This window comes from Tamandua tetradactyla, chromosome 2 (genome assembly GCF_023851605.1).
Source record: "Tamandua tetradactyla isolate mTamTet1 chromosome 2, mTamTet1.pri, whole genome shotgun sequence".
Classification (NCBI taxonomy): domain Eukaryota; kingdom Metazoa; phylum Chordata; class Mammalia; order Pilosa; family Myrmecophagidae; genus Tamandua; species Tamandua tetradactyla.
Window position 1 is genome coordinate 185986108 of NC_135328.1, and position 20716 is coordinate 186006823.

Here is a 20716-nt window from a genome sequence, read left to right on the forward strand (position 1 = left end):
GGAAAAGAACAAAATAAATATCTGCCTCTAAGATGAGGTTTCTCTCAATTATTAAGATCATAAAATCAACCATATCATTATTAGCCTAGATTTATTTCCACACTCTCCCATAAAAAGTTCCTTCAGTGTCAGTGAGAGGGGTAAGTAAATTAAGGCTAGAGGAAAATGGAGGAAGACAAAAATAAATGTAAAAGAAAATGATAAAGTTGGGCAAGACTAGTTGTGGCCTACATGAGACCACAGATCACACTAGGATTAAGGAAACTTACTCCAGAAAGAACAGCCTATGGTTGGATAAGTGACTCATGAGGGAGAGAAAGTTCAGAAAACACTGAAAAAGGAAGGTTTTAAGGGTAATGTTAGTGCAATTCATTTTGTACTATAATTTGATTATGCCATGTTATGTTAGGCAACACAACAAGGCAGTTCCGCCAGAAAAATTTTTTCCCCCAACAGCATGGTTTCCAAACAAAGCAAGTGCTACAATTCTATTTTATAACTTTAAAGAGATTTTTTTGTTTTTTTTTTTTAATACCGGGAATCGAACCCGGGTCATTCCAGGCAAGCGTTCTTGCCTGCTGAGCCACCGTGGCCCGCCCTTAAAGAGGTTTTCACAGCAGAAAATCAGAGGACATGGTGGGAAACATATTTTAAGTTGTTCTGTTGCAATAAAATAGTGGTGGTGGGACTGGAAAGACAAAGAAGGCACAAAACCAAAGGCACGGAGGAAAGATCTCAGGAGGAAAGATCTCAAGTGCACACTACCTTTTATCCAATAATCAAAGCCTGTCTCACACTTTGACATTTAAATCTTTCCATGCTATCCAAAGCTACTAGTAGCCACTAGCTTCGACATGTGGCCTTTAAAACAAATTAAATTCATCTCCTCAGTCACATTAATCATATATGTGGTCAAAAGTCACATGTGGTTAGGCTACTGCATTGCAGCCTACTGTATTGGACAGCAGAGAATCTCAATGTTCTCAGGAAGTTCTACTGGATGCAGAAAATGATGCAGAAAAGTAAAGTATATTTAAACAGCTTAATAATCTCTTTCCCATAACAGAACTAACTCTTTTTTTAAGAAAGTAGATTTGTATGCACGTTTCCTCAAAAAAAAATTACAACAAAATGGTGCTGCAATAATGGGACAACCACACAGAAAAGGAATGGAATGTGACCCCCACCATACAGAGCACACACACAAAAGTAGATTTTTTTTATGAACATTTTCCACAGAAGCATTAGGGATTCCTTTCTGTTTCCCACTTACACTCTATGCATTAAGTTTTTCAGAAGATCAAAAATATACAAAAGAACATTTAAATAAAAATTTTCTAGATACTTATTTTGAAGACAACTGAACAGAATTTTAAAGAAAGTAAATTTGAAAACCCTTGCTCCTTTCTCCAAACTCCCAAATAAAGCTGTTTTGCAAAGCCAGTGCTTTAAGATACATTAAAACTTCTACTCCTTAGTATTTCATGGGCTCTTAGTGAAATATGTCACTCTATTAACTTATCAGCCCTGACAAACTTCTCAGATAACTACACTAGTAAATATTACTCCAAGACTATAAGATGTAATGGGGTCATGAAACAGAACAACTTCTTAAAATACTTTATCTTTAGTGAAGTCAGAGTATTCTCAGCTTTCATCCTGACTGACCCTTTCTGGGTCCACTGCTTTCTTCTTCCTTCTCTTTTTCTCCAAGATAATTGGGTCTTTGGGGGTGGTTGGGGGTGGGGTGGGTGAGGATATTGGTCCTGAGCTTTCTCCCCATTCTATACTTTTCCTGGGCAATTCTACCATTCCAAATTGTTTTAAATATTAATGATAATATGTTTATGACTAAAATTTATACCTCTCTTCTGAGTTTCAATCTACATATCCAATTGCTTTCCTAATATCACCATACAAATGAATCACAGGCATCTCAAACCTAACAGCTCCAAAACAGTACAGTATCTTCTACTTTCCCCTCCACTAAAATTTGTTCTTCCCTGAATCAGCACTTTACTACTACCTCCACCCACTCAGCTGTTCAAACCAGAACCTAGAAGTCATGCATGGTAACTTCCTGTCTCTCACTCTCAACATATAAACCATTATCAGGTCTTTTTAATTCTACCTCTAAAATATATATTAATCCACCCAGTTGTCTTCAAATCCACAGATACCTCTCTACACTACACCACCTCAATAATTACAATAATCTAGCAGACCTCTCCACTTTTATCCTTGATTCCCTACAATCCATTCTACATACAGGGGCCAGTTTGATTAATTTTTTTTCATTTGCAAACTCCTCAGTGTTTTCTGTATTCCATGTCAACTATTAAAACACAAGCTAATAAAATAAAGATACAAAAGAAATCAGAGCTTCATAAACCCTAAAAAATGTTAGGAATGTTTAATGTCAGCATGGACCAGGTTTCTCTGTCTGTAAATTGAAAGTAATCTTTCAAAAATGTAAATCAAATCACCTCACATTCCCTTACTTAAACACCTTTCAATACTTCCTATCATTTTTAAGGTCAAATCTAAACTTCTCAGTCAGTCCTTCCATCATCTGGCCCCTTCCTACCTCTCCAGCTTTACATCAGGCACTCACTCTTCTCTCTTGCTCACTGTGCTCTAGCTAGCTATCTGGCCTTCTTTCATTTTAACATGCCAAGCTCTTCCCAGATTCCATTTCCATTGTTTAGAGAGTTCTTCCCTGCCTCTGCCTAAATAACTTCTATTCACTCTTCAGGTTTAGGTTTTAAAAATTAATTTCCTGACCTTCTAATTTAATTTAAATCCCCCTATATAATTTCTTACCATAGTGTTTACTTTTCATTTCAAAGCATTTGCCACAATTTATAGTTTTATGGTTGTCTAATTTTTTGCTTACTGTTTGTCTGTCTAATAGTATTAGCTCCACGAGGGCAGGGACCATGGCAACTCTGTTCACCCACCTGGTACAGAATAGATATGCAAAAAATATTTATTCAGTGAGTGCATCCATGTATAGAGGGATGGTGTTAGGGAAACAAACAGACCCATGCAGGTTCTATCAGATGGGCATTCAAACACTGCACTGGCATTGTGGGGTGTGCTGGTTTGAATCTGTTACGTACCCTAGGAAAGCCTGTATTTTTTTAATCCATCCCTGTGGGTACAGACCTACTGTAAGTGGGACCTTTTGCTTAAGTTGTTTCCATGAAGATGTGACCCGCCTATTCAAGATGGGTCTTAATCCCCTTGTGGGAGTCCTTTCTGAGAGGCTAAAAGGCAGAGACACTTTAGAGAGAGCTGAGAGAAAGAAAATGCCCCAGGAGAAGCCAGAAGGGCCCACAGGAGCTGAGAGAGTCATTCTGAAACCAGGAAAGAAGGTCAGGAGAGAAGGACCTGCAAATGTCACCATGTGCCTTCCCATGTGGCACAGGAACCCCAAATGCCAGCAGCCTTTCCTTAGAAAAGGTATCTCCTATCTCCCTCTTGATACCTTAATTTGGACATTTTTATGGCCTTAGAACTGTAAACTTGTAACCTAATGAAGCTCCTTTGCAAAAGCCAATCCACTTCTGGTATATTGCATTCTGGAAGCTTTAGCAAACTGAAACCAGGGGCTCCCCAACTTTTGTCTTAAATTTTAAGAACTCTTATTATATACCAAAGGTCTTTTTCTTCTTCTGAACCACTGACTAGGAGTAAGACTGAGGAAGTCTATAAATGAACAGAGGGTTTAAATAACCAGATTACTCTCAATGGGCTTACAATCCCACCTTAGAAATAACACGTTCTGGCACTTTGTTTCTTCTACCAAACTCTTTCCTAATTGGCAATTAGGAAGTTTATATCTATTTTAACCATGAATACATGTGTACATTTGAATGTACATACACACATACAGAGGATCTAAGGCAGTTCATTCTAAATTACATTTTGGGTATGATCTTTTGTCAAGTTCTAAATGTTTATGTATAAAAATGGCAGGTTCGATTGCCTCCAGGAATCCTCTCAAAATGGTAGAAACAAAATCCATACAATACAGTTATCATTTTTCACCAATATAGTAAAATATGTACACTCATGTTAACTCCATAATGATATTTGTCTTGTATGAATAAGTATTCTCAAAATAGCCTCATTACACTTTTAGTGGTTAATAATCCTGGCTGAAGCTATTGCTCAGATCTTTCTTATTGTACACAGATATATTCTATCGGCATTCAGATATTAAATAAAGTAACTACACTTCAAAGAGGATGGGCGACCTTGTAACTAGGCTACTCTTTCCTTCTCCTGTCATTTATATTAGGTAACAGTTCATAAAATGACTGCCTCCTATAGCTGGAAGGATCCTTAGAGATTACTTGGCCTCATCTACTCATTTTGTAGATGGGGAAACAGAGACCCCAGAGACCGATATTAAGGGTTTCTCTGGATTTTTTTTTACCTCTACACAGATTTGATTGGTTCCTTATAAATGTAATCGCTGTGCCCTTTCTAATATCAACAAGTCAGAGAACTTGCAAATTTCACTTTCCTCTCCAGACTCTTTCCCCACCCCACAACAAAATGAACAATCATTACCTCATGTGAACTTAGTCCATAAATTGCAGCCAGAGGCACTTCCTCATGCAACACTGTCCCAGTCACCTCTTTTATTCCAAATGCAGGGGGGCCAAGGTCTTCCTCCAGAAGAGGAGTTTCTCCTTTTGAGATAGGCACTGAGTCAGCATGGACAGCATCTCCCAAGGGTACTTCAGTGGGAAAAACTCCAATAGCAGGTACTGCAGCAGCTAGAGCAGTACCCCCTTCTGGGGTGGGCACTCTGACAGCTGGGGCGGTACCTTCCTCTGCAGCAGATACCCCAACAGCTGGAACAGCACCCCCTTCTGGAGTAAGTACCCCAACAACTGGGACAGCAGGCTCCTCTGGAGTGTGTACTGCAGTAGCTGGGGCGGGAGGTTCTCCTGGTATGAGAACTGCAGCAGTTGGCGTAGGAGGCTCCTCTGAGATGTCATCCTCCTCTGTGGTGGGCACTGCAGCAGCTGAAGCAGTCCCTTCTGACGTAGGCACTGCAGCAGCTGGAGCAGTCCCTTCTGATGCAGGCACTGCGGCAGCTGGAGCAGTCCCTTCTGACGCAGGCACCACCGCAGCTGGAGCAGCGCCCCCCGAGGCCCACACCTCCTCTATGGTAACGACTGAAGCAGCTAAGACATCTGCTTCTGTGGGAGCCACTGAAGCACCAGGGACAGTCTCCTCTATCATGACCTCTGAAGTAGCTGGTATGTCTTCCTCCAGGGCAGGCACTGAAGCAGCTCCTTCTGGGACAGATACTGTAGTATCTGAGGCATGCTCCTCTGTGGTGACTGCTGAAGCAGCTAAGACATCTTCCCCTGAGGCAGACACTACAGCAGCTGCATCAGCCCCTTCTGGGGCAGATATTGCAGCAGCTGGGACATCCTCCTCTACAGTGACCACTGACGTGGCTGGGACACGGGCCTCTATGGTGGCCACTGAAGCAGTTTCCTCTGGGGAGGGCACCACAGCAGCAGCTGCAGCAGCCCCCTCAGGGGCAGACACTCCAACAGCTGAGGCAGCAGGCTCCTCTGGGACGGGCACTGCAGCATCTAGGACATCTTTCTCTATAGTGGGCATGGCAGCAGTTGGGACAGGCCTCTGTGGACCGGGCACCCATTCTTCCAAAACTGGTACATTATTATTAGCCCTGGTAATTTGTTCCTCCTGAAAGATATTTAGCAATGAATCTGGGTCTCTCGTTTCCATCTCACCTGATGAGGCCATATTCAGCTTAGTCGTGGTATCATTCACAGTTTCTACTCCATCTCTGCCATGTCTCATTCCTCCAACTAACAAGTGCAGACTGAGAATCTCTGACTCTGAGGGCTTCCTCTGGAGAGTCTGGGAAACCTGCTCTGGGAAGTCTCTATGAAAATATGCTGGGGCTTGACTCTCCAACAGCTTGGCTTCATAATCCAGCTCTTTCACCTTACCATCCTCATCACAAACCTGTTCATTATCCTTGGACAAAAATTCGTAAGGGTCCACATTTACCGAGGAAGTCACACTATTATTTTCTTGATTAATAGCTCCTTTCTCACTTTCCAAATGAATCTCATCTGCTAGTAAAAGTGAATCATATAACACTTCTACTTCAGGCCCTGAGGTAACATTTGCTAGTTCACAATTAAAAGCAGTAATGAGGGAGACCCTCTCAGCACACTCCTCAACATTTCCCTCAATTTGACCGCCTTCTACCTGGGGCAAATTGCCATTTTCTTTGGCTAGCTCAGAAGCAATAAAGCCTGATACATTTTCTTCATGAGAAGCCCTGTGATTAGAGTTCAGCAACTCTTCTGAGTCCAGCTCTCCCAGTGACTCCAAATCAGCTGGGTGTCTGAACTTAAATTCCCCTGCAGTCTTGGGGTTAAAAGGCACTTTTTCACACTCCTCCTGGGTAACAGTGGAAGTGTCCCTCATGATAAAAGGGGGGGCAATAAGTTCCAAAGTATTAGGCACCTGAGAAGAATCCAGGGCATTAAAATATTCACAATCCAATCCAATAGCATAATCCTTTAGCTTTAGATTTAAAAGGCCTACATGCTGTTCCTTTTCTAAGGCAGCCTCTGGAAAATGACTAATTACAAGTGAATTTTCTGCATCCTGGGATGGGGCCAGCCCTTCAGAAGAGGCTTGATTCTCCAGCTCAACTAGAGGAGTTACTCCTTCTTCACATAAACATTCCTTTTCAAGTTCAAGAAACATCTGCACTGAATCTGTATCAGAAAGCTGTTCTGCATCAACAGAACCAACAATACATTCTAAATCTGAAACAAGACTTCCCAGCCCTTGAGCATTTCTGTTTTTCATCTCACCTGCTGCATCCACGTCTATGAGACCACAAATGCAATCAAGTGGTATTTCCTTGGGAAGGGAAGAAAAATGGTCCTTAGCTGGCTGGGAGTCATCAGAGCAACAAATCTGACCAAGGGTTAGGTGGTCAAAAGTTCCCAAGACAGCAGCTGAGCAATCAGCAACCTCCTCCACTACTGCTACAGTGTTTGCTTGTTCCCTTTCTTCAAAAATATCTGCCAGGTTGTTCTTTTTCTCATCTACCATTAGAAAAGTCTTTCCTCTCTCTGACAGTTTCTCCTCCTCCCACTCCTCCTCAGCCTCCATCATGATCCATCGCTCATCCTCCTCAAACTTTAGCTCAGACTCGGTTTTCTCTCTCAGGCTGGGGGTTATGAGACTATGCAATTCTGGATCCAAGAGCTCTTCACTGAGGCAAGGGGAGAGAGGTGCTATTTCCACAGTGCAGGCTGCATCCCCAAGGGGGTGCTGCTTCTCACTGAAGCCTCTCTTAGCCAAACTTTTCATGGCCCTGGGCCAGGTTGCACTTGAGAATCTGTGTTCCTGCACTACATCTGTGTTACCACTTGCTGCTGCAGCCTCGGATTCTAGGGGCTGGAATTCAGTGGGAGAACTCTCACTGTGCTGCTGAAACTTGAAGTCCTGGCAGTCTTCACTTAAGTTTTTCACATCCTGTACTTCTGGAATGCCTATGGATTTGGACATATGTTCTAGAGTTACCGATTCTGACTGAGATTCCCTGTGGTCCAAATGGCCAGAACTTTCTGTTAACACAGAACTGGATTCCCTCTTCTCTTGCAAGCAAGGATTTGAAGCACCAGCTTCTGAAACCTCACTGAGAGAAACTTCCAATCTTTCTGCAAATTCTGGGAAGTTGGGTGGCATGAAGGACTTCCAAGATCTCCTATTAACATTGTCCTTGCGTTCTGCATTTGGCCGCCTTCTGGGTGGCAAAGGTGCTGACTTCTGCACATCACTGCTTAGTTTAAGTGCATCAAATATTATTCTCTCATCCAGCTTCTTGCCTTCTGGAACCCTAGATTCAAAAACATTAGATGCTGCTCCTAACGTACCATTGCTGGATATAGTACTTCCTTCCATTTTCTCCATGGTGCTTTTTGAAGTCTGATTAAGTTTTGACCCCTGGTCAATTTGTTCATTTATCCTCATTGTATCATATATAGACCTCTGTGGAACATAGCAATCCTCTATATAGCCATCCTCCTCTTCTCCTTTCCCCAGGCAGGTGGGGTTCTGCCTTAAACAGTCTGGCCTGCTTAGTGGCTTACCCATACTTTTCAATCAAGATGAACAAGAAACATTTTAAAAGTCTTTTCACAGATTTCCCCCAAATACATTCTGCATAAGTTAAAAATCCTTTTATATGTTCATACTCCAAACCACCAACTGCATCTGCCCTCCAGGAAAGGCCTGGAAGTCCCACTTTGAAACCATTTTAGGAGAAGCTCTAACACGTCCAGCTTTTCCTTCACAGGCTGGTTGCCTCATAGTTGCAGGCAGATGAATGATATAATTTAATAGACAAAATAATTCCTTGTATGGCTTCTGGTTTTGTTTTGTAAAGATTTCTGCTCTTTCTAATTCAGTCAGCAAAAATCACCTGATATTAAGTCTTATTCAATATCTATTTCCACTCACTCTTCACTGAAGCAGAATTGGAAGCAGCAAATTTGTACTGATTTGTCCTTTAACAACAATGGCACGGCCTCTCTAGTCTTCATTTATAGCCTGAGATCCTAAGAATTCCTTTCATTTTATCCTCAGTTTCAGCCCTCGAGAGTCCAGCTGGTCTGAATTAGCCATTCGTCCTCCCTAGTTCGGGTGTTTGCATTTGAACTGGGCTGGTCAGCGGATATTCCTGCAACTTTAAACACAGGAAGTCCTTCATTCGGGGCCAGTTTGGAGCTTCCTGTCTCCAAAACATCATGGCATTGTTGTGGCTCCCAGGCCAGCCCTGCGCTGTGACCACAAAACACCGTGAGTGGAAACCGCGGCGGGCCTTCCAGAAAGCCGGCAGGCTACAGTAGTGTCTGAGGGTCTGTCAGAAGGGCTCGCTCAGCAAGGCCCGCCCCCCCTGTGCCATGCTGCGTGCCCCGAAGGTCCAGGATAGCCTCACCGCAGAGTGGCAGGTGGCTCCCGGCCGCGCCGGTCTCAGGTCCCGCGCTCAGGAAGTTAGTTTGTCCCTCCGGCAGCTGAGTCCCGTGTGCTGTGGGCGCCGCCTCCCCTGCCGCCGCCAGTCCCCAGCCCGCAGCCGCCGCGCCGTGGGCTGCATGTCAAGCAGCCGCCTCTATTCTGCACCGCCGCTGCTGGCCCCGCGCCCCCGCTGTCCTCCCCGCCCGCAGCTGTCACGGTCCCGGCATGCAAACTTCTGGCTGGGAACAAAAGGCTCCGCTCGGGCCGGGCAGGGCGGGGGGGGCGGCCCCAAGCCGTTCTCCCTCGCGCCGCGCTGCTCGCCGGCCCCCTCGCTTGCCGCTCGCTGTAAGTGCTTGGCTGGAGGGCGGCTCTCCTCCCGCTTCTCCCCGCCGCCGCCGCGCCGCACCGTGTCGCCCCTCCCGGGTAGCCCCTCTGGAAGCCCGGGAGCGCGCGCCGCGGAGAGCCAAGGAGAGGAGGGCGGAGGCGGGGCCTGGCTGGGAGCAGAGAAAAGGAGCGACGGGAGAGGAGGGGGGTGGCCGGCGGAAGGGATTGGGAGCCGAGGTTCCGAAGGAGGAGCTTCTGCCGGATTCGGCTGGAGGAACCTCAGGCGCCGTCGGATCTGCTTACGCAGCCAACGCCCACCCAGCCATGGGGCCGGAGTAGAAAGCCCCGCCCCCGAGAGGGCGAGGGGAGGAGAGTGGCAGCAGCGCGAGTCTCCGCCGCGCCGCGCAAATCCCCTGACAAAGGAAAGCCCCGCCCTCTTCCCGCGGGCCTGCCCTCTTCTGCCCCCGCCTCGTTCCAACTCGCCGGGCCCGGAGCCCAGCCCAAGGGCGAGCAAACTGGGCAGGGGCGCTCGCGCCTCCCCTCCCCCCAGCCAGCCGGCCCTGGCAAGGGCCACTCGGGGCCCCATCTGCCCGCAGGGTCGCGCCGGCTTGGGGGAGGGGGAAATCCTGTGTCGCCCTCAACTCCAGCTTTGCCGCCAAAGACTGTCTTCAGTCCCTCCAATGTCACCTTTAAGTGCTCCCCTGCCCGGCGGAAGAACGTTCCAGCCCTAAACCGGGCACTTTCTCGGCGTTCGAAGGAATTTGGCCTCGCCCAGGGATCAAGTTGTTGAATAGACTCTAGGCACGCTCTACCTCTCCCTTCTCTTCTCACGTACTTCAAGTATCGTTCCATCCTCTCACCAGGATTTCTCCACACACAGACATGAGTGGGGTCAATGACTAAGAAACAGAAGGGGGGAAGGGCAGTGGAGATGCCAACAGCAGCGCCCCACGCCCCAAATACCGGGCTTCTTTATTCCTGAGTACATCCAAGTAAACCTGGGCCTCTTTGGGGTCCCACTGAAAAGCAGTGCTCTTCTAAGCCATGAATCTTATTTCAAGTCTCACGGAAAATACTAGAGAAAAGTGACCCACAGTCCTGTTCAAAGCCTTTTTGCCTTTTCAGAATGCCATGTAGTCATCTGGTGAAGGTTAAACAAAGAAAGTACAAAGGACAACCTAGGAAACTGTCCACCAGAGGCAGCTGCATTTCTGAAGGGAAGCAATACTAGGCTGTTTTTGTAACGGCCATTCGTTTCAATGATGTAAAGGGAAAAATAAAGACTTAACATTTCTGAAGCTCTGTTGGACCATTTGGTCAATATGAATGATAAAACTTATGGAAAGTTATTTCTATCCTTTAGTCAAACAGTGAGACACCAATGATTGGTGTAAGGAGGGAGATCTGGCAGTGAAACCCTGAGCCAGAGACCATCCTTGCAAAAATGAGGTGTGGGCTGAAGCCTGTGATCAGAGGGCATGGCTGATCAACAGTCTATTTTGAAGTGAGAAACGAAGTGTAAAACTATGCCCTCTCAAATCCAAAAAACTTTTTTCCCCATCTGTAAACTGAAAGGGAGAAGGGAAAGCACACTGGGTTATATTCTTAACAGTCTAGTTTTAAAATTCTTTAGTTCCAGAACTTTTAAGGGAGCTGCTCCAGGGTCCTGTATCATCTTCCAGGTCCTAAATTACAAGACGCTGAGATGGATGGAGGGGAAGAGAGTGAGGACTGGAACCCATGTTCTTTGAGGAACAAAATAGTAGAGAAAAACTAAGAATGCCTGACCTAGCAAAGGTTCCTGGCAATGGTGATCAATGTGAAGTATCTGAAGGGCTGGGTCATGGGAGGAAAGAACCTTGTCCTGGATGTTTCCTTAATCTAGTACACTAAAATCCAAGAGCAGATTTCAACTCAACAAAGAGATTTCTCAGAACTAATCATAGAATAGGGAGTTTTCTGAGGTGGCGACTTTCCTGATCTTGGAAATATCTGAGCAGAAATTCAAGCAATTACTTGGGATAACAGATTTACAAATCCTCCATCACTTTGTTCAGGATGAATTTTAAGGTCCCCTCTAACTCTGACAAATTGTGATCTTAGGTTTGACCAGCTTATAAATCTAAACAGTTCAGGGGGTCTGGATTTTAATTTTCCTTTAATTATTCAATAAAACGAAAAACCCAGGGAAGGCAAGACCAACTTCACTAGCAAACCTCCCTGGCCTAATACACTTACTTAAGTGTTCAGATATCATAACAGACTGTTTAGTGTGCCAGTGCTCCTCTGTTTGGAGGAATCTGAGAAATTCTGGCTCCAGACTAAGGGTGGGTGGTTATTCTATTATAAAAAATGATCATGATGTGGACTCACAGACTTCATGGTCAGAAATTCTTTTCCTGTTTGTTCAAGCCAAGTGCCAATCAATTCAGACTTTTCTTAACGAATCCTCCTCAAACCTATCTACCTTATTCTCACCCCTCTCCTAATTACAAATAAGTAAATGGAGTATTTCAGCAACTAAGAAGTTCAGATTCAAATTATATACCAGCTTTAGTTACACTCTCTGATTTAAATTTTAGTAAAATATTACAGGGAAACTCCTCAAAAGTTCAAAAAATTGGCTACTTACATAAAGTAGCCAATTAAAAAAAAAATCCAAGGCACAGGGTAATTTCTAAGTACATCTCTCCTTTTTTATAACCAGTATGTATTTAGAAAGAAATCAAGAGAAGAGGCACAAGATCTCTTTCCTCTGTATCTTATTTTTTTATCTGCTCAAAAGTCTCTCCTTAGTTCTGGTATGTGGAACTCTGCCAGTAGCCATTTCAGTGACTGAAATAAATACCTGATATAGCTTTCAGACTCTTATTACCCTAACAGCGCCAACAAAAAAAGTGTCACATTCATTTTATATTCTGGGTGTAAAGTTTTCTAAAGAGAAATACAGAGAACCCCTTTCCCGTGCTCCCCCAACCCCTGCAACCACAAATACATATGGTGAAGCCAAATTTCAAATTAGTCTCCAGTTAGATTATTACAGAGTTCAAATAATTTTCTACTCATTTTGAAATTCCTAAGAACAGAATTTGGCATCAGATTTTCCTTCAGTGAATTTAGAAGAAAGAGCAATTCTGGCCCTTCCTGCTCTTTTCTGCTGTCTTCCTAATTAAAGACAGCTGGGTGGAGTCTCCTCACACCCTAACACAGCTCCCTTTCCAAGTTTTGGATCTGGCACTTTGCCTTCAGCTGCTCCAGAGCTAAACTACCAACCTGCAGGACATCTGGAGATCTCAGATCCACACTTCCTTAGATTCTATATTGCCTTTTCATCCAGGGGCAGAACTTCTCAGTGTCCTAAATAGGTGCTTTCTCTCAGAGGATTAACTCTGAGAAGAGAAGGATACAGAGGACTGGTTGGATCTTGCACATTTTAAATTTACAAAATGTCTCTCATCTTAGGATCTCTAGACACTATAAGCATCACTTAGTGGCAAGTGGAAACACCACAGTATTAGTCTGTACTCATTGGGCATCAGTCACTACCATCCTTTTGGGCTTTTATTATTACAAAGATGGGCTTGAATTACTTCAAAAAGCAACATAGAGTGATGCAAAGCTTGTTTAAATGAAATACTAAGGATTCTGATGCTATTTGAGCTCCCATGTATTCTCAAACCTATGAATAAACTTTCCACGCTTTGCAGGAACTCTCAAAACCCCATGTCATGCCCTTTTCTGCTTGTAGATTTTCCAATAGACAGTGTATGAATCCCTCTCATAGACACCAATAATCACCAGGATCGAAAGTGGTGATGCCAAAAGCATAGGGCTTTGCAAGTTAGAAAAGACGTGACAGAAGAATGGGAGGAAGGAAGGGGGCAAAAATCAGGGAAGGTTTTATGGAGAGAATCACATTCACTCCTTAGGATTTGGTCATACAGAAATGGTGAGGCACATAGGCAGGAAAGGCAGGGGAAAGAACCCTAAAGAAGTAAATTTTAGTTCATCGTGGCTTAGGAATAAGGTGTATAAAAGGGAAAAATGAGAAGTCAGAATGTAAGTAGATCAAAGGCAGTTCACTAAGGCCCTTGAATGCCAAGTCAAGGAATTTATATTTTATTCAGAAAACTATTATTACATCAGGATTTAGTTATTTAACTGTCTGGGAGTTATGAGCGTTACTGAGCAGTATGTGGAAGATTTCTAAGAATTTGAACTGCCATTTAATATATACTATTTCGTTTAAAAAATCTAAATCCTTAATTTACAAATGAAGCTCAGGGTAGTAAATGTACTTGTTCAAAGTAAGTTATTAAATACCTAGGTTCCCTAGAGTTGAGCCTCGGTCTGTTGACACTACACTAATGTCAACACAGAGAGAATGGGTTGTATATTGGAAGACTGAAAGTCAAACAATTAGTTAGGAGGATAATATAGGCATTTAGGCAAGAGGTAACAAAAGCCTCAATTAATAAAAATAGGGGTGGGGACTATGAAAGAAATTGCAGAGTATTCAGGCCTTGCAATTGACCAAACAGAGAGTAGAGGTGAGGGGAGAAAATGAATTAAAGGTAATGCTATCATATTATCTTTAGACTCAGTAATATAAACAACAGCAGGGAGTAAGAAAATATTTGAAGCAGATAGCACATTCAATTTAGAGTATATTGAGTGTAAAGTCCTTAAAGGCTACCCATGTGGAGATGTCCAGAAGGGTCCACCACACAAGAGATTCATTCAAGTTTGGGAAAAGAAATTCAGCTTTGGAATTCTTCCCCAAACAACAATGAGGGGATAGTCATCCAAGGAGTTGAGTGCAGAGAAGAAAAGAAGAGGAAAGGTGACAGAATTCCAGGACCTACTTAGATGCAGGAGATGAGATGGCAAACCAAAAAAAGAAAACTGAAAAACAGCCAGAGAAGAGAATGGGTGGAGTAGAATATTAGGAAAATAAATTAATAGGAGGGTTTTAAGAAAGGAGATACGATGTTAAATGTTGCAAAAAGGCTAAGAAGGACAATGAGTTAAAGCCGCTAGACTTGGCAACCATGAAGTCAGTGAATGCTTCTAGGAGAACAGTTTCAGCAGAGTGAGGGTAGTTATAGAGAATTAAGCATAAGCGGTGGTAAGAAAGTATTGGCCTTCCCTTCTTGAGACTCTGTTCCACTGGCTTTCATGCCTGTGTGATCCTGACGCTACTTTTCTAACTAGTCTTTTGTCTTCGTGGGCTCCTCTTCCTGTCCTCTAAAGACAAGTAACTTCACAATTTCTTCTTTTCACTCATTCAGCAATTATTTATTGGACTCTACCATCTGCCCTAAGTTATAGCAGGCACTAAGGGATAGAGTGATGAGCAAGACATAGTCAGGAGCTTATATTCTAGTGGGAGAGAAAGTCATTCATTTTAATTCATTTATGATAAATACTATGAAAGAGAAGTAAATAGTGCTATAAGAGGATGAGTCAAGGGGGCTGACTTGATCTGGAGGTTCAAGGGAGGTTTTCCTAAGAAGGTGATGATGTGGCCTGCTCTCTCCTAGGTCTGAGAATGAACTTCCTAATTTCAGGGTGGTATGAGAAACTTGCTTTGGCTGTTTCTATGAAACTAGGCCTCTGGGTTGAATCTCCAGAGAATACTGTTGCAGGGTCCTGTGGTAGTCAGGTTCAGGTGTCAATTTGGCTAGGTGAAGGTGCGCAGTTCTATTGCTGTGGATTGAGCCAGTGGCATGTGAACCTCATCTGTCACTGATTACATCTGCATTTGGCTAGGAAGCGTACGGCTGCAATGAATGATGTTTGATTAAATTGGCTGGAAGCTTAAATGAGAGAGCACAATGGAGCACAGCCCAAGCAGCTCAGCATACCTTATCTCAGCACTCACAGCTCAGCCCAGGCCTTTGGAGATGCAGAAAGGAATCACCCCAGGGAAAGTTGTTGGAACCCAGAGCCCTGTAGAGAAGGCCAGCAGAGATCACCCTGTGCCTTCCCATGTAAGAAAGAACCTCAGCTGAAAGTTAGCTGCCTTTCCTCTGAAGAACTATATGTTTTTAACTGAATAAATCCCTTTTATTAAAAGCCAGTCCATCTCTGGTGTGTTGCATTCTGGCAGCTTTGGCAGACTAAAACAGGTCTCCTCTCCAATATCAGAAAAGAAGGTTGAAGAGAAGAGAAACATCTGAAAATTGTTCTTTTCCTTTTGTTACTAAAGCAATTCTTATCATTGATCACAAACAAATTATAAACAAATGACAACTTAGATTTGAGTTTAAAGAATTAGACCAAAATCAGAGCTTTTGTACTGGGAATAAATTGTTAAGATGGATAGAGATATTTTACGGTTTGCCTAAATGGACACAATGAATTCAAGCTGGAATTAACTAACTTAAATTCAATTTCTTTGAATTCTTATCATCTTCTTTTGACTCATATACACTTAATGAAATATTGGAAATGTATATTTTCTTAAACTGTAAAAGATTCAAGTCTTTCTGTAAAACTTTACTATACAGTGGGTATGCTTAGCAGAGAGAATTGTATCTAAGTTTCTAAGCTGCTTGCCTCTGAAACTAAGCTGATATTTCCCCCCTCACATTTCAATGTTTTAATTAAAGATTGATTAGTATTAAGAATTATCTCTCCTAAATATGCTGACTTGGTAGCAGGCATTTTATGGCAACAGAGAAAGATAATATGGTCTATGATAAGAACTAATTAGGCTGTGGACCCCTGAGATCAATAAAGCTGATCTCTGATGGGTAACTGAGTAACTGGGAAGTCACTTGAGCTGGAGATAGCTTCTGGTTAATTCTGGTTAATGATATGAAAATAATGATTTGTAGGACATATAAGCCAAGACCAAAATGGTCTCAGTAAAACTTTCTGGCTGTAGGATTCTGATAGGAATGAATAAATAAACAACTATATATGTATGCATATATGAAATATATTTAAAGCTGTTTTAAGGGGTCATGACCTAAACCTGACCTATGATTAACATTATTACTCTAGGGTTAGAAACAAGTCCTAGGCTTGTTCGCCACAAAAACTGCTCAGGAAGGCTATCAATCTGTTTCACTGCTACCATCAAACCAGTTTTACTTTATGCCCATGATTTCTATTTTCCTAAGAAGAAAAACAGCTAATCTTTTTACATGGGCAGGCACCGGGAAACGAAGCCAGGTCCTCTGGCATGGCAGGCAAGCATTCTTGCCTGCTGAGCCACCGTGGCCCAAAACAGCTAATCTTAATCATCCTAATCTCGTGTTGGATTTAAGATCAAGTCTTTTGGAGAAAGACACAAAGGTGACAACTTTCCTTATTAAAAAAAAAAAAAAATTTCACAATATTCTAATTTGAATGCCTGGGTAAACATTTTAAAAAGAAAGGATATTATTATTTTTTATTATACTTTTTTTAGTTAGAGAAGTCATAGATTTACAGAGAAATACATGAGAAAATACAGTTTGCAAATCCACCCTCTTCCCCTTATTAACACTTTGAATTAGTGTGGTACCCTTTGTTAAAACTGGTGAAAGAACATTATTGTAATTGTACTATTAACTCTAGTCCATTGTTTACATTAGCGTTCATTCTTTCATATGACCCCATGGAATATTTTCATTTATTGAGCACATAATATGTATGAGTTAACCATTGTTTTCATTTTATAGTTGAAATAACTAAGATTGAGAGAGGTTAAGTAACTTCCTCCAAGGTCATTAAGCTAGTAAATGACAGAGCCAGGATTCAAAGCTAGATATTTCTAAATCAAACCTGTATTCAATTTTTTTTCACTACACCGAACTAATGAAGTAGGAAGATTCTTGTTACATGTTAAGGATTCTAAGGTGATGGGTTAACTACAATAAATTTCAGAATCTGGCTTTCTTCAAGTACACCTCGCTATAAATCCTAAAAGAAAAAGAGGCAAATTACTTTCTTAGGTTTGTTTCATTCAGGCTAATACTTAAATGAGACTGAGTTGTTCTCTTAATATGTGTTAATGTTAACTAGTGGAGAAAGAAGCACGCAGAGAGACAAGATGGAAAGGTGGAAAAAACAGGCTCAAGGATTACAATTTCTTCAGGGAACACGAGGATATATCTCAAGTCATGCAGTGTAGACAGCATTTTGAATCCTAGAGCTCACTCAGTTTATGAGAAGTAAAGAGCATTCATCCAATCAATGAAATATTCCCTAATCTCTAACTATGTGTACACCAATATGCTGATTACTTTGAGTGATACAGAAATGAATTTATTGAGATGAGAGATGGGACAAATGCATATTAGTAGAATGCCATAATTAGGCTGTATATGATAAAGGCCAAATGAATTACAAATATTAAGTGATTAAGGAGATCACAAAGAAAAATAAGCTGGGGAGGTCAGGGAAGGATTTGTAGAGAGGTGGGTCTTGAGCTATATGCCTTCTGGTATGGGTAGAAATGAAATAGGCAGAACTGTATAAGGAATGCTTGGGTAAGTAGATGCAGCAGGAGGTCTGCATAGGAAATATGACTAGAAATATAATAGGATCAAATATGTAGTATCTTGAAAGTCATTTTATCAGGAAGGCAAGGAAGGTGTTCTTTTGTTTTGTTTCTCCCCAAGGGAAAGTTTCTGAACAGAGGTATGACATAAACAGTGAAGTACTTAAGGAAGAATACTCTAGCTGTGGGGTAGAGGACTAGAGTGAAAAAAGACTGGAGCTACAGAAATAGCCCAGGTCTGAGGGATGCCATCATTTAATTCACTGGATCAGATGGCTCCTACACTGATTTGGGGAAAGGATGAGCACTCATGGAAAGAAGAGTGAAAACAAACAGAAACTAAAGAAATCCATCTTGAAGGCCCAAATTTCAGAAGTCTACAGGATAATCCCCCCCACCCCCGTGGGAACCATATACATACACAATGGCTGTCCAATCACTCCCTGCATTCTTAACAGAGGGTCCTTTGTTCCAACCAGCAGAGCTCTGAAGAGACAGAGTCTGATAAAATCACACTGAGATCAGTACTCCCAGCTGGTGCAAGGTCTGATGCCATTCCATAACACACCCTACAGGAAGCAGCTTGAAACACACAGCTGACTGATTGTCACAGCAGGAGCCTTGTGGCAGGGTAGGGTGGGGACTGGTCAAGCAAGCATGGAGAGAATTCTTTGGCCACTGACTCAAGTTAGTTCACCAAGATTTTTACTTTATCTTTAACAGACCTGTATAAACCATTCTTGAAAGCAAGACTATTTCTTAACTATTGAAAAAAAGATAAGAAAACTCTGGAGCTCCTCAGGCTGTGGAATTATTTCATCAGTTAACCCTTACTTGTCAAAGAATCAGAAGAGGGCAAAAATCAATTCCTGTCTTTTGAGAAGTAGGCTGAATAATTCTTTTTTTGGGGGGGCTGTCCTGTGCACTGAAGAATGTTTAGCAGCATCCCTGACCTCTACCCACTAGATGCCAGTAGCAACCTCGCCAGCTGTGGCAATCACAAATGTCTCTAGATATTGCCAAAATCCCACTCAGGCAAAATTGCCCCTGGTTGAACACCATGAGCTTTGGTGCCAAACAGACCTTTCCATTTCCAGCTCTAACATTTATATACTATGTGGCTTGAAAAACTTACTTTAACCTCTTCATATCTCAGTTTTCTTTTATGCAAACTGGGATTTTAAATGTCTGATTTATAGGGGGTTGTTAGGATTATAGATCATTTAGACTCAGGTTTCTCTTATGTCCTCCTCTGTTGTTCTTTGTGTGCTTGTCTGTTTCCCATGCTACATCGTTAACTAGAGGCTGATTGAGGCCCCAACACCACCACCAAGGACCAGTAAGTATTAAGTAAGGATGAACTGAAAGGAACACAGAGCCCCTTCTTCCTAACTCCCACACAGGGAACCATGGACCATCACAGGTAGCACTTATTTTCATCCCTGGGTAGTACAAAGTTCTCATTCAAGTCATGCTAAAGAAGATCCACATTTTAAATCACAGTACTGGTGACAGGAAAAGAGCTTGTGAAGGATTCTAAAATAAGTGTATCCCATTAATCTTTCATAGTCAATACCAGAGATTCATATTTGAAAAGCACTCTATAATGGTAAAGCATTAAGGAAGGTGGGGGGGGAACACATTCTCCCCATAGCTAGGTTCTTTCCAAATAATATAGCTGAGACTTGGGAAGAATCCATTTGGAGGGAGACAGCCCTTTGGTTCAGTGATGCTTTGGTGTAGTGACCTGACATGAGTTCCTGTGGGACTAATTTTACTCCTAGTAAACCAACTAATTCTAGCAATGAAGTGTCCTTCACAGCAACTCATCACACTTGGTAGAGGCAAACTGCTTATAGCTCGTGTGCCAGCCATCTAGCTTGAAAAGGCCTAGGATACTTTCCTGAAGTTGAGGCTGAGACCACTTACCACTCATTTCTAGATATGGCAAGAAACAGTCCTGTTGGCAAGTCTGTGCTTATCACAATCATGTTTGCTAATCAGATACACAACAATAAATACATTCTGCATAGAGTAACTTTTTTCTGGAAACGGATTGTACAAAATCACAATAATAAATTTTAGTTGAAAATGCTACATGCTGACCCTGTATATAAAGATTTGCAGTCAACTCAAGTCAAATTTCTCAGTCCTTTCCTTTGGTTGAGAATATAGCCATTTGATGCTTTAAAATCTTCCCTTGTATCAAAATTTCCAGACAGTTTTTTGTGAAATCTAACACTTTCCTGACAACCTTCCATTTGATTTTACTGCCTTACTGAAGTGTGAGGCTCCCTTCAGATATGATGGCAGCAAGTTTAGGATTTTGTTTGTGATGCTGATATTTAAAACACAAACTGGTGATACTTCAAAACAGGGCTGGAAAAAAGTTTTACATGAAGCAAATTTAAAGGTCTCAAAGGCTCCTTCACCTTCTTCACCACCCAGTTGCCAGGGTGGGGGTGGAGAGTATTATTACAGAGCTTTGGAATTCTTTGGAGAAGGGGGCAGGGAGTAACAAAAAGGTTATAAATATCAACAGCTGAGCAATGAACTCGGTTGGCTGAGAAGGGAACAACTGACAAACTGTAGTCTCCTGTTAAAGGCACAGAATAAGGAAACTTCCTAAAGTATCTCCACAAAGGAAGTTCCTCCTCTCTTTAGAAATGCATCATCAACCAAACACCTGCATCAACAACTAGACACAAACCAAGCTCCAGATGCGAGGGAAAGTAAGTAGGAAATTTTAAATCAGACACAGATTAGCACCAGCAAAAATAAAGAATCCAGGACCTGGCTTAAAGGAAGGTTGATTTGAGCGGATGTTTGCTATTAGACAGAGCCATAATCAGATTA

The 20716-nt window shown here is 42.3% G+C and overlaps 1 protein-coding gene across 13 annotated transcripts in view; it reads right to left on the reverse strand.

Moving 5' to 3' along the window:
• MACF1 (microtubule actin crosslinking factor 1) overlaps window positions 1-20716 on the reverse strand; it is a 379780-nt gene that overhangs the window by 61075 nt on the left and 297989 nt on the right. The window contains exon 1 of one of the 13 annotated variants that reach the window (XM_077150198.1): window positions 4582-8928. The exons of the other annotated variants lie outside the window; for them this stretch is intronic. Coding sequence (XP_077006313.1) covers window positions 4582-8181 — 3600 coding nt within the window. The 5' untranslated portion in view covers window positions 8182-8928. Of the gene's footprint in view, window positions 1-4581; window positions 8929-20716 lie in introns of those variants that run through there. 13 annotated transcript variants of the gene reach the window in all.